Source organism: Salmo trutta, chromosome 33, assembly GCF_901001165.1.
Source record: "Salmo trutta chromosome 33, fSalTru1.1, whole genome shotgun sequence".
NCBI classification, from domain to species: domain Eukaryota; kingdom Metazoa; phylum Chordata; class Actinopteri; order Salmoniformes; family Salmonidae; genus Salmo; species Salmo trutta.
This window is the reverse complement of record NC_042989.1, coordinates 17,467,578-17,485,885: the sequence shown is the minus strand read 5'-3', so window position 1 is coordinate 17,485,885 and position 18,308 is coordinate 17,467,578. Positions and strand designations below refer to the sequence as shown.

Here is an 18,308-nt window from a genome sequence, read left to right as displayed (position 1 = left end):
TGGTTACGTACGCGTTATGGGTAGGGGTTCACGTTAGGGTTAGGGTTTAGAGTAGGGACGTCCATCGATAAACTGACCTGAATACAAGCGCAGTCCCGTTGAAATCGTGAGTGCGTCACCCATGCGTGCGCGTTCGCGAGCACTTCATAGATCTATCATTAACCGGATACTACTTGAGATAGCGGAGGTTCCAGGATGACGAGCTACGAGAAAACGCCTCTGTCATCTAAAACGTGTTTGCCGAGCATTGTAAAGTATCACCTGATCTTTTAACCGGCCTTGTTGCTGCCTTCGACAGGAAAACGTGATACACGTGTTTCTTTTATGGGAATAAGCAATAACTGTCATGATGCACGAGCTGCTGCTTGAAAGCATAGGAAGCTTGCTATATGGCTAACGTTAGCTAGCTAGGAACGGGTAATTTATAGTAAATACACAGTGCTCTATATTGAATCAACATGGCACACAATATTATAACGCAAATTCGACAACTCTGTAATTATCTCCAAGACCCGATTCATGTAGCACGGTTTCAGCAGATTTGCGGTGTGAGCGGGACGTTTTCAAGGAACCCAGCAGAGACCAAAGAAGTGGAGCGAGCTCGCTTGCACAACAGCATTAGTCATCTCCAGGGTGAAAATGAGAAATGCACTGTCAACGGAGGTGAAGGGGAGAAAACCAAGAGTCTTCGGCAGAGAAAAGTCACCTCGCCGGGGAAAAGTTTGGAACAGGAAGGAGTAGACAATGCTTCTCAGAACGGGGCAGTGGTCACTCCTGCGGGGAAAACGGTCGGGCACATCGGGAGCGGTTGCCGCCTCGCACGATCCAGTGATGTCGGGGTACGGGACCTCAAAGAAAACGGTTCAAGTGGCGTCAACGGGTCCAGGGTGGAATGCACCTCTGAGACACCTGATGAACGGATTAGTGAGAACCCCAGTCCTAAGACTACAGTCAAGCCGCTGCGCAAAAATTCCCTGACAGGCGATGTGGGCCAGGAGTTTTTAATCGAGAACAAGTTTTTGTACTACCTGTTCACCTTAGGAACTGAGCTGGGCAACGAGCTGTTTTACATCACCTTCTTCCCGTTCATCATATGGAACGTGGACGCTTACGTAAGCCGGCGACTGATCGCCGTCTGGGTTTGGGTCATGTACCTTGGCCAGAGCACCAAGGATGTCATTCGGTCGTCCAGGCCAGCCTCACCGCCCGTGGTCAAGGTGGAGATGTTCTACAACTCTGAGTACAGTATGCCCTCAACACACGCCATGTCAGGCACGGCCATCCCCTTCTCACTGTTACTGCTGACCTACGGCCGTTGGGAGGTAAAGTTTTGCTGTGTTATTGTTTTCAGTTAGGAGGAGGAAGTATCAATGCACAGTTTGATCAAATTGCTTCCCCACTTGACAGTGTTTTCATGGAACTGGCAGCTATGGAGGAAAACATCAAGTTTCAACATCAAGTTCCTCTTAGTCACCCCACTATAAGTGGCGTCATCAACTTGTTACAGTTGTAAGGGTCAAATGTCCTCAAGGCTGCTACAGCTGACAGTCATGCAAATATGAAGCCCTTGTTCTATGGATTTGTTTGTTGATGTTACTGTCACTTGTGAAATGTTTTTTTTTTTTGACCAAACATTGAACTTCAACCTCCTCAAGCAGCCTAGCTACACTAAGGGTTAATTATACAATTATATCAGAGAGTTATACAGTGTCTCAGACATGATTCCTTTCAGTGTGCAGTTGCAGAAGATATTGCATTACTCCCACAGTCGGTGCTCATTTTTAGTCTTTTGTAAGCCCCTGGCCTTATTACTCATTGTCTCATACCAAATCATCATGAAGCATGAAAGAGCCAAAGGAAAGGAAGGAGTGCTTCATGGCTCCACTGTCATTACAGTACACTGCCTTCCCCTACGCTGCCTGTAGGCTACATCCCTCCCTGTAGGCTACATCCCTCCCTGTAGGCTACATCCCTCCCTGTAAGCTACATCCCTCCCTGTAGGCTACATCCCTCCCTGTAGGCTACATCCCTCCCTGTAGGCTACATCCCATTCCCTGTTTCTTCGTACAGTATGCAAATGTTGACATCTTAGTCTGTAAGGTATACATATACACCTGGCCATATGGTCCCTACTCTTATTATTACTCATTTATTAACTTTTAATTGACCAGGTTAGCTGATAGAGAACATACTCTTACTTACAGTAACGTTGGGAAAAGAGTTGCCGGGTTTGACCTACTCCTTCTGGCAGCCGAGTTCTAAAAGCTCTGCTGGAGAATCATTTCAGAGGCGACAATGATGCTGTCTGAATCATGCCATGAGTGCAGGGGAGGGATTGATGTATGTGCACTGCTCACTGTCTGTTTGCCTGGAGATAAGAGAGGAACCAAGCCTCCTGCAGGTCATCAGATAAGCCATTCAAATCTTTTGCCTCAGCAAGTTATGCCACGGGCCCAGCCATTGTGCTGTTTTAGATTTGACTCAAAAAGACAGTCCTCTCAACATGATAGGCCTATCATGCTCTTTCATTAGGCTGTTTTTGTATTGTCCTTCCAGTTCTCTCTCTGACTTGCTCTGGCATGCCGTAGTCTTCATGCGGAATGCCTGCCGCTGACTTGCCTGAGCAGAGCAAGTATTTGGCATGTGCTGCAGACCCCCTCCCAACACAGTCTTTCCGGCCCTGCACAAGTAATTAGAGCCAGATGTGTCTCTGTATGAAGACGCTGGCAGTGAGAGGACAGCCAGAGGGAGAGGCAACCAAGGTCCTCTGTGGGACAGATCTAATACATGGAGAAAAACATTTCCCTGGCAATAGGCTGCTACAGGCCTGGTTGGGAGGACAACCATTCAAACCATGTTTACAGATGTGACCTTTTTATTTTTTCTGTGTTGATATAACACAGAAAGCTGCTGTAGACTTTGCACTGACAATCCAGTCTCGTCTCTGTCAGCATCTCAACTGAGTAATGTAGGGATCCACCACCACCGAGTGATCACAGAGCTACAAGCCCAGCAGAGATCCTTCTCAATAACAAGTGGCCAGTGAACCACAAGCTGCACACAGCATAGTGCTGTGCACACACCACCTCCATAAATGTTTGCATGACTTAGCCACAGTATGACCACACACCAGAGCATAAGAGGTCTGTCAGTGGGCTTCCAAGCCAAACAAGCATGTTAACATGGATGTGGCCCTGTGGGGCCGCTCAACAGATAGTCCATGTGTTGACAGGGCTGTTTGGACAGTCTTCCACCACAAGGCTTGTGATTTTATCAACCCCCTGCTCTCTGCTCCCACAGACACACTGACCTCAGGACAGTTTAGGAGGGCAGGCAGTAGGCCAGCAGGCAGTAGGCCAGCAGGCTATGTGAATGTGTGTGGCCTGGCTTTGTGTCTACTACACACTCAAATGAGCTTTTTCTCTCCCTCTTTCGCTCTCTGTTCCCCTAGTGTTTCCCCTAGTGTTTCTCACTCTCTTGTTCACTGGATGGACTAATTACTTTTAATTTGACACTGAAATCTCCAACCATATGTGTGTTCAGTTCTGCAGAGGAACCAGTAGTGTGCTGTGAATCCAGTATGATGGTGTGTGTGTTCAGTTCTGCAGAGGAACCAGTAGTGTGCTGTGAATCCAGTATGATGGTGTGTGTGTGTGTGCAGTTCTGCAGAGGAACCAGTAGTGTGCTGTGAATCCAGTATGATGTGTGTGTGTTCAGTTCTGCAGAGGAACCAGTAGTGTGCTGTGAATCCAGTATGAGGATGTGTGTGTTCAGTTCTGCAGAGGAACCAGTAGTGTGCTGTGAATCCAGTATGAGGATGTGTGTGTTCAGTTCTGCAGAGGAACCAGTAGTGTGCTGTGAATCCAGTATGAGGATGTGTGTGTTCAGTTCTGCAGAGGAACCAGTAGTGTTCTGTGAATCCAGTATGAGGATGTGTGTGTTCAGTTCTGCAGAGGAACCAGTAGTGTGCTGTGAATCCAGTATGAGGATGTGTGTGTGTTCAGTTCTGCAGAGGAACCAGTAGTGTGCTGTGAATCCAGTATGAGGATGTGTGTGTTCAGTTCTGCAGAGGAACCAGTAGTGTGCTGTGAATCCAGTATGATGATGTGTGTGTTCTGGCAAGTTTAGGCTCCACTCTGGTTAATTAAGTCATCATCTTGATTTCCCCTCAAGGTTTCAGTTCCAGATGAGTGGGAGGAAGGACAACCGGGGGAGGTTACAGGGATTCTGTGTAAACCTCAGCAGTCCTCTCCCTCTATCTCTCTCTTTTTATGAACCAAGTGCACTCCATCTGATAAGAAAATGACTCAAGTGGCATGCTGTGTAGAAAAATGCATAATCCTCGTGTGACTGAACGATGTGTGTTTAGCCCCCCTTCTTTTGAGTACTAGCCCAAAGGTCTGTCAAATCAATTTCAATGAGCATTGCTGAGAAGTGTATCGCCTATGCCTATATATCACATTTCAAAGTCTTTCCACGGAGGGCTGAGTGTACGGGTTTTTGCTTCTCCCTTGTACTTACTCACTGATTAGTAAGGAACTCCCCTCACTTGGTTGTCTAGGTCTTAATTCAAAGGAAAAAAACAAAAACCATGCATTTGACACCCCTGCTATAGATCAGGGGTTGACGTATTCTATTGAAGTATAATTGAATCTATGCTTTCTCCTTCCTCATCCCTCTCTTACTCTCTCTCTCTACAGTACCCCTTCATGTTTGGGTTCACTCTGGCAATGTGCTGGTGTGTGCTGGTCTGCATAAGCCGCATCTACATGGGTATGCACTCTATCCTGGTAAGTCTACCTTACATGGCCGATTTAATTAGGGCCGATTTCAAGTTTTCATAACAATCGGTAATTGGCCTTTTTGGATGCCGATTACATTGCAATCCACGAGGAAACTGCGTGGCAGGCTGACCACCTATTATGCGAGTGCAGTGTCAAAAAGACCTTGTGGCTGCAAGGAGCCAAGGTAAGTTGCTAGCTAGCATTAAACTTATCTTATAAAGAAACAATCAATCTTCACATAATCACTAGTTGACTACACATGGTTGACGATATTACTAGGTTAACTAGCTTAACCTGCGTTGCATATAATCAATGCTGTGCCTGTTAATTTATCATCGAATCACAGCCTACTTCAACTTCGCCAAACGGGTGATTTAACAAAAGTGCATTCGTGAAAAAAGCACAATCGTTGCACAAATATACCTAACCATAAACATCAATGCCTTTCTTAAAATCATTACATAGAAGTATATTTTTTTTAAACCTACATATTTAGTTAAAAGAAATTAATGTTAGCAGGCAATATTAACTAGGGAAATTGTGTCACTTCTCTTGCGTTCAGTGCAAGCAGAGTCAGGGTATATGCAACAGTTTGGGCCGGCTGGCTTGTTGCGAACTGTGAACTAATTTGCCAGAATTTTACATAATTACGACAAAACATTGAAGGTTGTGCAACGTAAGAGAAATATTTAGACTTAGGGATGCCACCCGTTCGATAAAATACGGAACGGTTCCGTATTTCACTGAAAGAATAAACGTTTTGTTCTCGAAATGATAGTTTCCATATTTGACCATATTAATGACCAAAGGCTCGTATTTCTGTGTTTATTATAATTAAGTCTATGATCTGATATTTGATAGAGCAGTCTGACTGAGCGGTGGTAGGCAGCAGCAGGCTCGTAAGCATTCATTCAAACAGCACTTTCCTGCGTTTGCCAGCAGCTCTTAGCAATGCTTGAAGCACAACGCTGTTTATGACTTCAAGCCTATCAACTCCCGAGACTCGATTGGCAATAGTAAAGTGCCTATAAGAACATCCAATAGTCAAAGGCATATGAAATACAAATGGTATAGAGAGAAATAGTCGACGCGTCATAATTCCTTTAACTACAACCTAAAACTTCTTAATTGAGAATATTGAAGAACTGGGAATATTGAACCACCAGCTTTCATATGTTCTGAGCAAGGAACTTAAACGTTAGCTTTTTTACATGGCGCATATTTTACTTTCTTCTCCAACACTTTGTTTTTGCATTATTTAAACCAAATTGAACATGTTTCATTATTTAATTCAGACTAAATACATTTTATTTCTGTATTATATTAAGTTAAAATAAAAGTGTTCATTCCGTATTGTTGTAATTGTCATTATAATTTTTTTTTTATATTGCTGGCTTTCAAGACATGCCAGCAGTGAACAGTCCTGAATCAACTAGCTGAGTGGTTGATAGTAGAGGTCGAGCAATTCTGATTTTTCAATAAAAAAATCGGCCGATTTAACCGGTATTGGCGTTGAAAAATCAGAATTGCTCGACCTCTACTATCAACCACTCAGCTAGTTGATTCAGGACTGTTCACTGCTGGCATGTCTTGAAAGCACTTGAATTTGATACCTAATCTATGTGAAACAGTATCTAAACCGTAATGTCACCTTGTCCTGAGCTTCGTGTCAGGCGCTGGCTCTACTCTGACTTCTCCCGGACTGCCTGTAGGTTATAGACACCTCAGTAGAGGCCTGTATTGGACAGTTACAACACTGCAAAAAAGGATTTCTTTGGGAGGGGAGAGCATAGTGATTCTGCAGTAGATCAAATGATTCTAGGCATTTTAGGGAAGAGAGGGCTTATCAGATAAAAAGCTGATGATCTGGTAAGCTGGAAGAGGGATTCTGACCCCCACATGGCAGGCAACATGTTGGTCTATGGAGGTGGTCTCTATACCACATACCCACAAAGGCTGGTGCTGGTGGCCCTCAACTACTTCCAGCTAGAAGTTGGGACAACATGAGAGAGGTTGTTGTTGTTGGTAATTTAACATATTCTAGGTTACTCTATGATCATAGGGACTATCACCAATCTCCCATAACAGGAACCAGTGGAGAAATAACTAGTCCCAGCACCAGAAAGATACTCAAATAAATGCATTGGATTGAAACAGTGGCTTACTATGGGATACATTCAGGCACAGTTTATAAAGACTACTCCACTCTGTGTTGTCTACCACACAACTCCATGGGCATCCTGGCAGAGTGTAAATGACTGTACAGTAGACTTGTTTAGTCTGTCTGCCACTGGGCTTTAGGGAAATGAGAACATTACAGATTTATATTTGCCTTCGTGTAGTGCCTTGAGGTCTACAGTGTAGTCCCATCTGTCCTAAACGCGCCAATGCTGTCGTCAGGGTGTGAGAAGAGTGAGTATTTATCCTGAAACTTTCTTTGAAGAAGAAAGTAAAGGCCATTTCTAGTATTTTCTCCAACCTTTTTATCCCAAAATGTTTTTTTTCTCTTATGTAATAGAACACACAGCTCAGATGTGGCAATAGGCCCATCTGGAGAGTGACACGAGTAGCGATGAGTTATTCTGTCTGTCCTAATATGGACCTGCCTGTTGGCCCCCATTTCTACATCTAAGCACCAGAGAGACAGAAGTGTGCATGTTTGACTCGGTGGCTGTTTGTGAGTGACAGAGTGTCTGTGTTTTTCAGACGTGTGCGTTTGTTTCCACAGCTCCAATTAAGTCCCAAGGGGTGATGTTGTTGTCGCTTACTGGTATGATGTCATTGGCCTGGTTGGCTGCAGTGTTGCGTTTGACTGCCGGTCGCACGGGCAACCGTTGCTTTGGTGATGCCTGTATCATGTCTCAGGGAGTTGACTGATGGACTGATACAGTGCAGTCAACTAGGCACAGGCAAGGGAGTTAGTAGTTACTCAGCCCCAGGCAGTAACCCTGTATAGCCTCTCTCCTCCTCTATAGCTTCACTGACCCCCTCATGTACACTGTTGATCTGTGTCTCTGTACAGGACATGGGGGGGCTTGTTTCCAGCTCATATAAGCCTTTAATGGCAGAGCTAACGCTGTTAATGGGGCTAAATGTTGTGTCTGGGGGACATTATATCAGGAACTGTGTTCTGGGGTCTGCTGGAGTGTAGAACATCCATTTGTGGTCTCTGACCACTGCCAGGCTTCACTGCTTAATGTGTTCTGTATCAACTTAAGATCTTATCTCGCTCAATGAATACGCTTCCCCCTCTTTTCCTACACAGGAATGGTTTGAAATGTAGCTAAAGGAATTACCGTAGGTATGCCAGCACCATCTTCTCCACCATCTGAGAGGCTAACAAAGGCTGGTCCTCCAGGCCTGTCTCTCATTAAGCTGGGAATATACAGTCATTGGAACTAATGAGGCTTGATAGCTGATCCTATTAAGTCATTTAGGATCTAAGAGGTAATACAAGAGACCAGGAGGTGTCTATTCTCTATCCTCCCAGGCTTTCTGTAATGCTAGGCAATGTAGGACCTATGTCATAAATGATTCTGTGGGTTGCATGTCACAGTTCACAGTATTTCTCTATAGGCTTTATGAGTGCTGGTTTGGCTGGGGTTAGAGTGAGCACTGAGTACCACTAGATTAATGCTAGTGTAATGTCACATTTTCAGGGTGTCTGAGTTTAGCCTAGTTAGACCAATGGAGACAGCGGTTGGGACAGACTAGTGAAAGCATTCACAATGAGAGACTAATTCTTAATGATTAAAAGAGAAAAGGTGATAACATTACAAGGGCATTGATAGGGAGGGTCACTAGAGTTTATATCCTTATCTATGGAATATTTCCTGCTACTTTTCTTTCTGTTGACTTCACAGTTAACAGTCAAACTTTGGACCAGAGGAGCCAGAGGCATGCCTGGTAAAGCCTTCACTGTCATTGACATTGAAGGATATTGTGATTTATTTTTAAGTCCCTGCATTTGAAATTAATACAGTGTAATATAATCAATCTTGAATAATACAAATATTGAACTTGTATGGACAAGTTCCCCCTTCACTTCCGACATTCAATTCGGTATTGATACTTATTATGGGTACATAGGTTACTGTGAGAGGCTGTAACAGGTTTTCAGTTAGCCGGGCCAAAAAACGAACAAAAGAAAAGCCGAGAAATAAAACCTATGCCGGCCAAAATCACCGGGGGAAAAAAATCCCATTCCAAAATGCTTTTTATTCATTAATGGAAATACATTTCACCGTCATGTTTATCGGACTATAGCTTCATTTGCAATTTGTGGAATTAAATTGGTCTGTGTGTATTTTTGTTAGTCATCGTGTCACTTATTTATCCAACACAACTATCACACACAGAATACAGAGCCTATTTTGAGCTGGATTTCTCCTGCAGCTCCTCAGCTGGTTGCTGCTGGAGTAAAACATGTGCTTTTATAAGACCATTAATTGCACAACAATTCTAAATGCAATAGTGTGTTAAAAACAGTTGGTGCATGATTAAAAAGAGCTACTATTTTTTTTCTTCTCAACTTGTAATTGAAGCGCGTCTCCCATTCACCATTCAAGTGTAGGCAACAGGCTATTAGCACGTCACCCACCCCTATACAATGTGAGCTGGAGGCGGTATACATTTTTAAAACCGGCTACTTAATGGTTTGAAACCTGAATGTTCTATTTCATGTTATGAGGCATGTCTTACCTCACTGATCTATAGGTAAAATCCGACAATGGAAACACGGAGGCAGTTAATTTATAAAGACTTCATAGGCGGCGCGTGAGTTTAAAGTTTGGGGAAACAAACAATTTATCCTACCATTAGTACTGTTCTGCATGCCAGTTATGATTTTCATATGCGCATTTTCGTGGAACAATTTTATTTCATTAATAACACTTTCGTTTCTCAAAATCATTGTCACCTAGTTACTAAAAAAATCTGAATGAAAATGACAAAAACATAAACGTTAAAATTAAACTAATGAGAGATCACCAGCCTCTGCCATATGGACACATTGATACACGGTAGTGATTGGCGGCTAAAGAAATGAGCGCATGGAACTCATAGCCTACAGGCCAATGCAGCAATTGTTCACATGGAGCACTCCAAACAAAATACAATGGGGAAAAAAGGGACAAATCTTGTAAATTATGGTTATGAAATAAACCAAAATGTGTTTCTCACAAGTGGAGCAGGTTGTGAACTCTGCTAACAACGTTTCCACTCTGATACTGAGAACAGTAAATTACTGTAATTAATACATGCTTTAATAGAAATGAATGTAACCAAATGACGGGATTAACAGTCAATTTACTGCTGGTGTTATATGTAATGGGGAATTGATAAAAAAAAATATCAAAAGGCAAACAATTCACACAAATAAATAATGAAGACCTAATGAGACGGCTAAGCCATTCTGGAGAGAGACTCGCCAATATCTTTGACATGCACCCCTCCGCTTCCTCTTGTCTCAACATTTTTAAATGATACTCAAGACACATTATCTTAACACATATTTTCCATTTTTTTCACTGACAACCGCAACTCAATCAGCTAGGCCTATTTCCACATTCGCTGCCCAAATTGTGGGCTTCCCAAATAGGCATAGGCCTACGAGCTTGTGGTTTGAAAAGAAGCTAATGATCGTAGATCCCTCTGTGGCTAAGTCATGCTTTCTGATGAATTATTTTGAATGATTGTATTTATTTTTGTATAGACAGGAGTAATTATATAATTTTGGAAAATGTATTTCCATTTACTTCCCTATTGGACCCATGCCATTTCTCTCCTGTTCTGTATTTTGTTGTCCAGAAGCCAAAGGCACAATCCTCATCATATTAGCAACACATCCTAGTTGTTGAATTTTTAGATTCCCCCTCCTAATCGCTGTCACATGTGGAACCACTGTCAGGTGTGCTGTTTACAACTGTGTTTTCCTGTGAATTGATTTTTAGCAAATGTTTGAAAATGAGGTTTTATTGCCTGCTTCATTACAGGAGTTGCATGTTCTGTTAAGATGCATTACCATTATCTAAATGTGATTTTAATTCTGGGCACCGTGGGTGGACCCTACTGGGTTATGCAGCCAATGCATATGGGTCTGGTAATTTTCTCAAATGGCGGTAAATTAAAATCTTCCCGGTCATGTTGTCCGGCGCCACATTTTCCTAACAGAAACCCTGTCAGTAGTGGAAATAGAAGCTGGTCTGAAAGTGCTTCTTAAAGCTAATTCACTGTGTACATCTGGCCTTTCTCGCCTCTGGAACTCTGAAAGCCCCTTTGATTGTAACATGTGGCCTTGCAGTGATTTAACCAGTTGAGGTCACACAGAGACGCTGCCAAGTGCCAACACGTGAACGTGGAATGACTTTGACATGGCTGTAGTAGACACGTGTGGGCCAGGGTGGGTTAATGACTGACAGCATGGAGAGCGGGGTAGAGGTAGGATGATTTATGCCCACTGGGCACAGACGACATTTCAACATCTATTTTGTATTTCATTTTGGTTCAGTTGTCAGCTAATGTGAAATCAACAAACAAAATGTCACCATGTCATTGGATTTAGGTTGAAAGTGGTGTGAAAAGACTAAATATCCTTACGTTGATGACTTTTTGCAAATCCAATCAGTTTTCCACGTTGAGTCAATGTCATCACATAAAATAATTTTGTAGAAATTACGTGGAAACAATGTTGATTCAACCAGTTTTTGTCCAATGGGTGGAGTGTAAATAGTTAACTGTCCTGAGCCCTATACTATGAATCAGGTACTGTATGAGGAGTTAGTGAGGTAGCTTTGGTCCCCTGCTAGCACATTTGGTTCCTTGGGAATGTACGTTTTTGATTTCCCATTGGTTCTGGGAACGAAGCCATACGCTTCCTAACCGGTAAAACTGAAAGTTGTTTAAACGTTCTGATAATGGAATTGATAACTTTGCATCTTCTGGGAACATTTATTTTTAAGTTGTAGGGAGGTTCTGAGAATGTTTTACTCTGGTTCCTAAAGTTCTTAAAGGTTTTATTAACGCTCTGAAAACAGATTGTTATTTTGAGTTTTTTTAATAACTTCCTTAACTTTCACTGAATGTTTCAATAAGACTTTTAAACTCAACACATTTTTTATTGTGACACGGCATCAGTGAAATTCAAACCTATAATCTTCTGTTCTATATCCATGAAATTAGTCCACTGCGCCACCAGGATGGTGATTGCACCACCAAGATGGAGCTAGCATGCATATTTGTTTTACACATACAAAGCTGTTCATTTTAGTCTATTCAAACAGACCCCATTTCAAAGGAAAGCACTCATTAAGATCAGGTGAGGCCATTTAGTTGGCATGGCCAAAACACCTGAACACACTTAACAAAATGGAGGATAGAGAGGGTTTTGTTGATGCTGAGAACGGAATGTATGTTTTTAAATGACATTCTTAAAACATTCTCTGAACATTACTAGTTTTCTTGTGGTCTTTATAGAACGTTTTTTGAACGTTCTCAGAACAATTTGAGAACTACATGACTAAATAAAACCATGAGGAACCAGTAGGAAACGTTATGCGGCAGTACTGAAATTCCCACAGAAGAACATTTGTTTCTTAACGTTCTCTGAACTTTTTGAGAATGTTCCCAATGGCAAACCAGTTCCTAGAACATTACAACACTGAAATTAATTTGGACTTTTAGGATACGTTCTGTTAAAGCAATGAAATGCCAAGAAAATAACATTTTATTAAATGTGCTGAGAATGTTCCAAAGCCAAGCAATTATCCTGCACCATTGTATGCAAATTAACCATAGGACAACCACACTCTCACCAAGCTCTCAGAAACTGGCTGGGTCAACTCTGAGTTCAACTTGGGATAACCGGTCATACGAAAGTTTCTCACCTTTTAGCCAGGTAAATTTCCATGGCAACGAATCCTTCAGAACTGACCTGCTCTGCGGCAGGCTAACTCACTGCTAACTCTACTTACACTGAATAAAATAACTGAGCAAATTAAATCAGATTCCCCTCCCTCTTGCAAAGATTGTGCCATCATCCGTTCATTTCAGGAAGACGATTAAATCGGAGACGGAAGCGTACGCAAGACATCCCACTCCCTCGATTTTTTTTGTTTGTATTTTTTTTGTATTTTTTTTTTCTGGTTCAAATACAGTCAATGAAATACGCAGACCAGACCCAGCTGCTAATGCTTTGGTGCCTATGGGAGAGCCACCCCATTAAGCAGACCAGAACTGACCTATCTTTTCCAATGGTAAACAGCTTGAGTGGGACATCTTCATTTATCCACCATCTTTGATTAAATATTTAGTTTTTTTGTGATAGATATTTTAATATTACTATTTCTATCACATTACACCTTTAGTAATGACAGGATGCAATTGAAAGTTCACTCACAGTAAAACCTTTGTATGACTTTATAAAATAATTGTACCGATAGGAGTGGGGGGGAAGGTGGTTGTGCATTGATAAGCACACCAAAGACGGCATTAACGACACGTAATAAATGAATGATGGCACTTCTAATAGCCTATTTCATACCATAGCCTGCTGAATTTGCAAGATAACTTTTCTTTCATGTTGATTTCTGGGGAAAAAATGAAACTAACTCGACCATGGATTGATGGTTATGCATTGTTTCAATGAATAGTTTGGCCATGTGCGACATGTATGGGCAGTAACAAGCCAGCTTGAGTTAGCGGCAACTGCATGATCAATATCCACCTTCGTAGTATGGATGAAGCCTGAGTTGGAATGTGAAGCTAACTGAAGCTGGCTAACTTTCTAAAAGTCTGAGTAGATCTAGCTTCCATCGTAGTTTACCCCTCTGGTTACTGAGCTGTAGCTAGATAAGAGGTGTTTCACCATGGTTAAAGTGAAAATCAAACGTGGATTATAGCAGTCTTATGTAGTTGGACCCTGCTGATATGTTCCCCATACTTTCCCAGGAAAGTAATCACTGTAGAGAATGAGCTTTAAGGTTTATTGGACATGTCACATTAGACTGTTTGTGTGCATAGCCTTTGTTCGGTGGTCTCCATGGAATCGCACACTAAATGATAGTGATCTGGAACGTCAACTTCACTAAAACACACATGAGCACGCTTCATGACCCCTGGCCTGATTCTTTTCAGAATGGTGGGTTGTTCTCCTCAGACAGTCCTTTTTCTGCACAACATGTCACACCACCACTTTATGTTCCTCACTAATTTTTGGCCCATCCTACCCCCTCTTCGGAGGACAATTACTTTTAAATTTTTTTTTATTAAAAAAGTTTTTTACAGATATTTTGTTACATATACATTATTCAGAGACTTCACATATATGGTACTTTTATACACATTATTACATGGTAGGAATACAGTTTATTATACACATCCAGTGGAAACATGGGATCTTTAGTGACCACAGTTGGGACACCTGTTTAAGGTCCCAAATTCTTCAATTTGATTGAGGAACATTCCATTATTTATTAGTACTTCAACATTATTAAAATGAAATGACTGTTGTAAAAGTGTATGATATAAAGTGAAAGTCAAGAATATGATATATTACTATTAGAATGAAACACTAGTAGGGAAACTAAGAAGGTTGCTCTGTCAAATAGAATTACTCCTCTGTGCTTGGAATGGAACCCCTTATGCTAGCTAGCTAGCTCATTTTAGATAACAATAGGGAAAGTTAGCTACTGGAAAGGACAACTTACCCTTTTGCCAAAAACTTTTGTTATTTCTTAATGTTATGCATTTTAATGACGTTTGCAATTCTTGTTCCCGTATGTATTTATATTGTTATTTGGTCGTCAAACTTGAACTCGAGATATGCCATTTCGAAAATGAGGCATTTCCCACAAACCGGCGTCGTCACACTCCCTCAACTGATTGGTCGAGTAGGCAGACCTTCTGACTTTGTGGCTGTGACAACCCCATGTCTTCCTCTATTGTGTCATTTTCAAATAAAAGCAAGACTTAAAAATCTGTCATACATTACTCACATGATTAAAGTATTGTTAGATTATATGCATTTGTTAAGGAGTGCTGTCTGTATAATGTATACTTTGCTAAGTTGTTGATGTTGTTTCTAGGACATCATTGCTGGCTTCCTGTACAGCCTCCTGATCCTGGTGGTATTCCAGCCAGCACTGGACCTGATTGACAACTTCAACCTGACATACCGCTACGCCCCCCTCATCATCATCTCCCTGCACCTGGGCATGGGCCTCTTCTCCTTCACCCTGGACACCTGGAGCACCTCGCGGGGCGATACAGCTCAGATCCTGGGCACTGGCGCTGGCGTGGCCCTAGCCTCCCACCTTAACCACTACCTTGGCCTGATGCCCGACCCCCCGCTGGACCAGCTGCCCCTATCCCCCCCGGCCCTCAGCGCCGCCCTGCTGGCCGTAGCCATGCTGAGGATGTGCCTGGGCGTCCTGGTGCTGCTGGCCATCAGGGCCCTCATGAAGGCCATCGCCATCCCTCTGGTCTGCCGTATCACTGGTATCCCCAGTGGAGACGTAAGGAAGGCCCGGCAGCACATGGAGGTGGAGCTGCCCTACAGGTACATTGTGTACAGCGCGGTGGGCTTCAGCACCCTCTTCTTGGTGCCCCAGCTGTTCACCTACCTGCAGCTGTCATGATGAGAGAACCCTGTGGATCCCCCAGTCCCCTGTCCTCACCCCTGCTCATCTAAAACCAAGCCCATAGGAACATGGGAAATTCACACCGTACATATCCTGTACATCCACCCCCTATACCACTAACCTTTGTCCCTGCCAGTTCTAATGACAGTAACCTCTTATCAGGGAACTCCTATAGACTGATTTGACAGGATGTCAGCACTGATTACTAAATCGTATTTGCTTTATCTTACTGCAAGATTTTTTTGTCAATCAGAATTTGACCTCTGTTTATCTTAATTTCCCATTTTATGGTCTCACTTTTAAAGGAAACGCACTAATGATTTTGGGCATCAGAGCCCAAAAGTTATGGATCAACCAGACTAATATTTCTCTCTATTATTAGTCACCCTTTACCAAACCTTACATACATTGTCTATCCTGAGTATTTATTTAAAATACTTTCTCTGCTTTTTTGTACTTTGGAGAAAATGAGGATTCCATTCTAATCTGATAAATTCAGTCTGCGTCCTGGTTGTGTTCTCTTATCTATTTTTCTAAAGGGCTCTTTTTATCTGTTATTATTGAAGATGATCTGTTGAGGTTTGAATATATAGATTTTTACTCTGTACTGATGAGAGAAAAGCCATGACTGGGGCCGGGCACATATGATGCAGCGGTGTCACTGTGGGATATATAGAGGACAGGACATTAGCCCTATAAATCAGAGGGTTAAAGTGGGATTGTTTTGAGCGTCAGGAGGACTTGGCTCAGACACACAGTGAGGAACTTCCTGTTTTATAGGAGAGGATGCACCTGACCGCACGGAATCACTTCCTGCGCGTCTCGTGTTTGGAGGGGCCAAGGGAGGATTAGAGGAGATAACACCAACCCCAAGGGTAAAGGCAGGCGGCAGGGGTCTGACAGAGATTATAAATACGTATAGGAGCTACGTTCTGCTTAAATGCAGGTTCAGGACGTCTTTCGTTCAGAAACATTACTTGCATTCACAGAGGGATTTCACATGGAAAGCCCCTCAGCAGTAATTAAGCTAGACAGTTTATCTCCCAGGTGTACTTTAATGAACACTGGCAACTCTTTTCTCTCACTGTATGTTTCATCCCCTTGTTTCTTCGTCATGTCCCCCCCAACCATACTCCCTCTCTACCTTCCTTTGCATCCTTCCTTTGTTCCATGTCCATAGTGACTAGACTAGAGCCACAGGCACTGAAGAGTGTAAAGTTACTTTCCTCAGTGTTCTTACTATATCTCTTTCCAGAAGTGACCAAGGCTTTCACTGCTTTAATGTGGTACATAATATATACTATATCATAGTATAGGTATACTATCATAGTATTGTATATTTTGTCTGGCTAATTGATTTGGTTGTTTTTGGTTGTTTTTAACAAAAAAAGAGTGCTGACCAGAAGAATGCCAGCCGTTTCCCACTAGCAGAGAAAAGCCTGAAAGGACTGGAGCCCGTTGCTGTGCTGATCACACTGATATACATATACTGTAGATACATCCATTATTGGAAAAACAATATTGTTCCTGGACCAACTGTCAAACAACAGAACTATCTTACCTTGGCCCACAGGGGCAGAGGCTTGATAAGAAAGCTATACTGTACATCCCAGTGTGGTTATGGAATACATATGATATACAGATGTCTATAGTACTGTCCTAATAGAAACCCAGCTAGCACATTTTGTTCCTTGTAAGTGGTGGGAACATATGTTTTTGGTTTCACATCGGTTGTGGGAACGAAGCCATATGTTTCCTGACTGTTAAAACTGAAGGTTTTTTTAAACGTTCTGAGAACGGAAGTGAACATTTTGCCTGTTCTGGGAACTTTTATTTTTAGGTTGCATGGAGGTTCTGAAAACGTTTTACTCTGGTTCCTTAAGTTTTCCTGGGAGGTTTTTATTAATGCTCTGAGAACAGAAATTATACGCTATTTAAATTTTTTTTTTAGTAACTTCCTTAACAATGCTAGCTTGTAGTGGGTTAACTTTTTTTTAAACTCCAAGCATAGATAGGACACATGGAAAGGAATATCCTGAGGCATTAATCATGCAAATACATTTTTGTGACAGCATTATTGTGACCTTTCTCTATCCATGTACTTAGTCCACTGCGCCACCAGGATGGAGCTAGTATGCCTTTTTCTTTTGTATATAAAGCTATTCATTTTAGTCTATTCAAACAGACCCCATTTCAAAGGAAACAAGAATTAATTAAGATCAGGTGTGGCCAATTAGTGGGTGCGGCCAACACACCTGAGAACTTAACAAAATGGAGGATAGAGACAGTTTTGCTGAAAACGGAATGTATATATGTTTTTTAATAACATTCTTAGAACGTTCTCTGAATGTTTTCTTGTGGTTTTTATGTAAAGTTTTCTTAACGTTCTCGGAACAATTTGAAAACGTGACTTTAAATAGAACCATGAGGAAACTTGTAGAAAATGTTATGCTGAAGTACTGAAATTCCCACAGAAGAACGTTGTTTCTTAATGTTCTCTGAACTATTTGAGAACATTCCCAATGTCAAACCAGTTGGAGAACGTTCCTAGAACATTACCAACATTAAAATTAAAGTAACCATGTTTGAACTCTTAGGAAACGTTCTGTTAAAGTAATGAAATACCAAGAGAATAACTTTTTTTGTTAACTTCTTTAAATGTGCTGTGAATGTTCCTAAGCCAAGCAACTATCCTGCACCATTCCCAGAAAGTTGTGGGAAGGTTGTATGTAAAATAACCATAGCACAACCACGCTCTCACCAAGCTCTAAGAAACATATAGTTTTGAGAATTTTATGTGCTAGCTGGGAATGCACTGTTTCCACAATGCACTGTTTGCTGGTCTGTCTGTGTCTTACTGGCCACTGTTGACCGGAAGCGCTCAGGA

General features: G+C 42.0%; 1 protein-coding gene across 1 annotated transcript; it reads left to right on the top strand.

Annotated features, from left to right (window-relative positions):
• Positions 1–147: 147 nt before the first annotated feature.
• On the top strand, positions 148–17,630 carry sgpp1b (sphingosine-1-phosphate phosphatase 1b). Its single transcript, XM_029730052.1, has 3 exons — positions 148–1,322; positions 4,701–4,790; positions 14,867–17,630. The coding sequence occupies exons 1-3, from the start codon at positions 459–461 to the stop codon at positions 15,416–15,418; spliced, it is 1,506 nt and encodes a 501-aa protein (XP_029585912.1). The 5' UTR covers positions 148–458; the 3' UTR covers positions 15,419–17,630.
• The last annotated feature ends 678 nt before the right edge of the window (positions 17,631–18,308 follow it).

Coding starts and splice junctions, on each gene's coding strand:
- sgpp1b (XM_029730052.1), top strand. CDS start 459: ATGGCACACAATATTATAACGCAAATTCGACAACTCTGTAATTATCTC. Junction 1,323..4,700: donor TGACCTACGGCCGTTGGGAG/GTAAAGTTTTGC, acceptor CTCTCTCTACAG/TACCCCTTCATGTTTGGGTT. Junction 4,791..14,866: donor TGGGTATGCACTCTATCCTG/GTAAGTCTACCT, acceptor TGTTGTTTCTAG/GACATCATTGCTGGCTTCCT.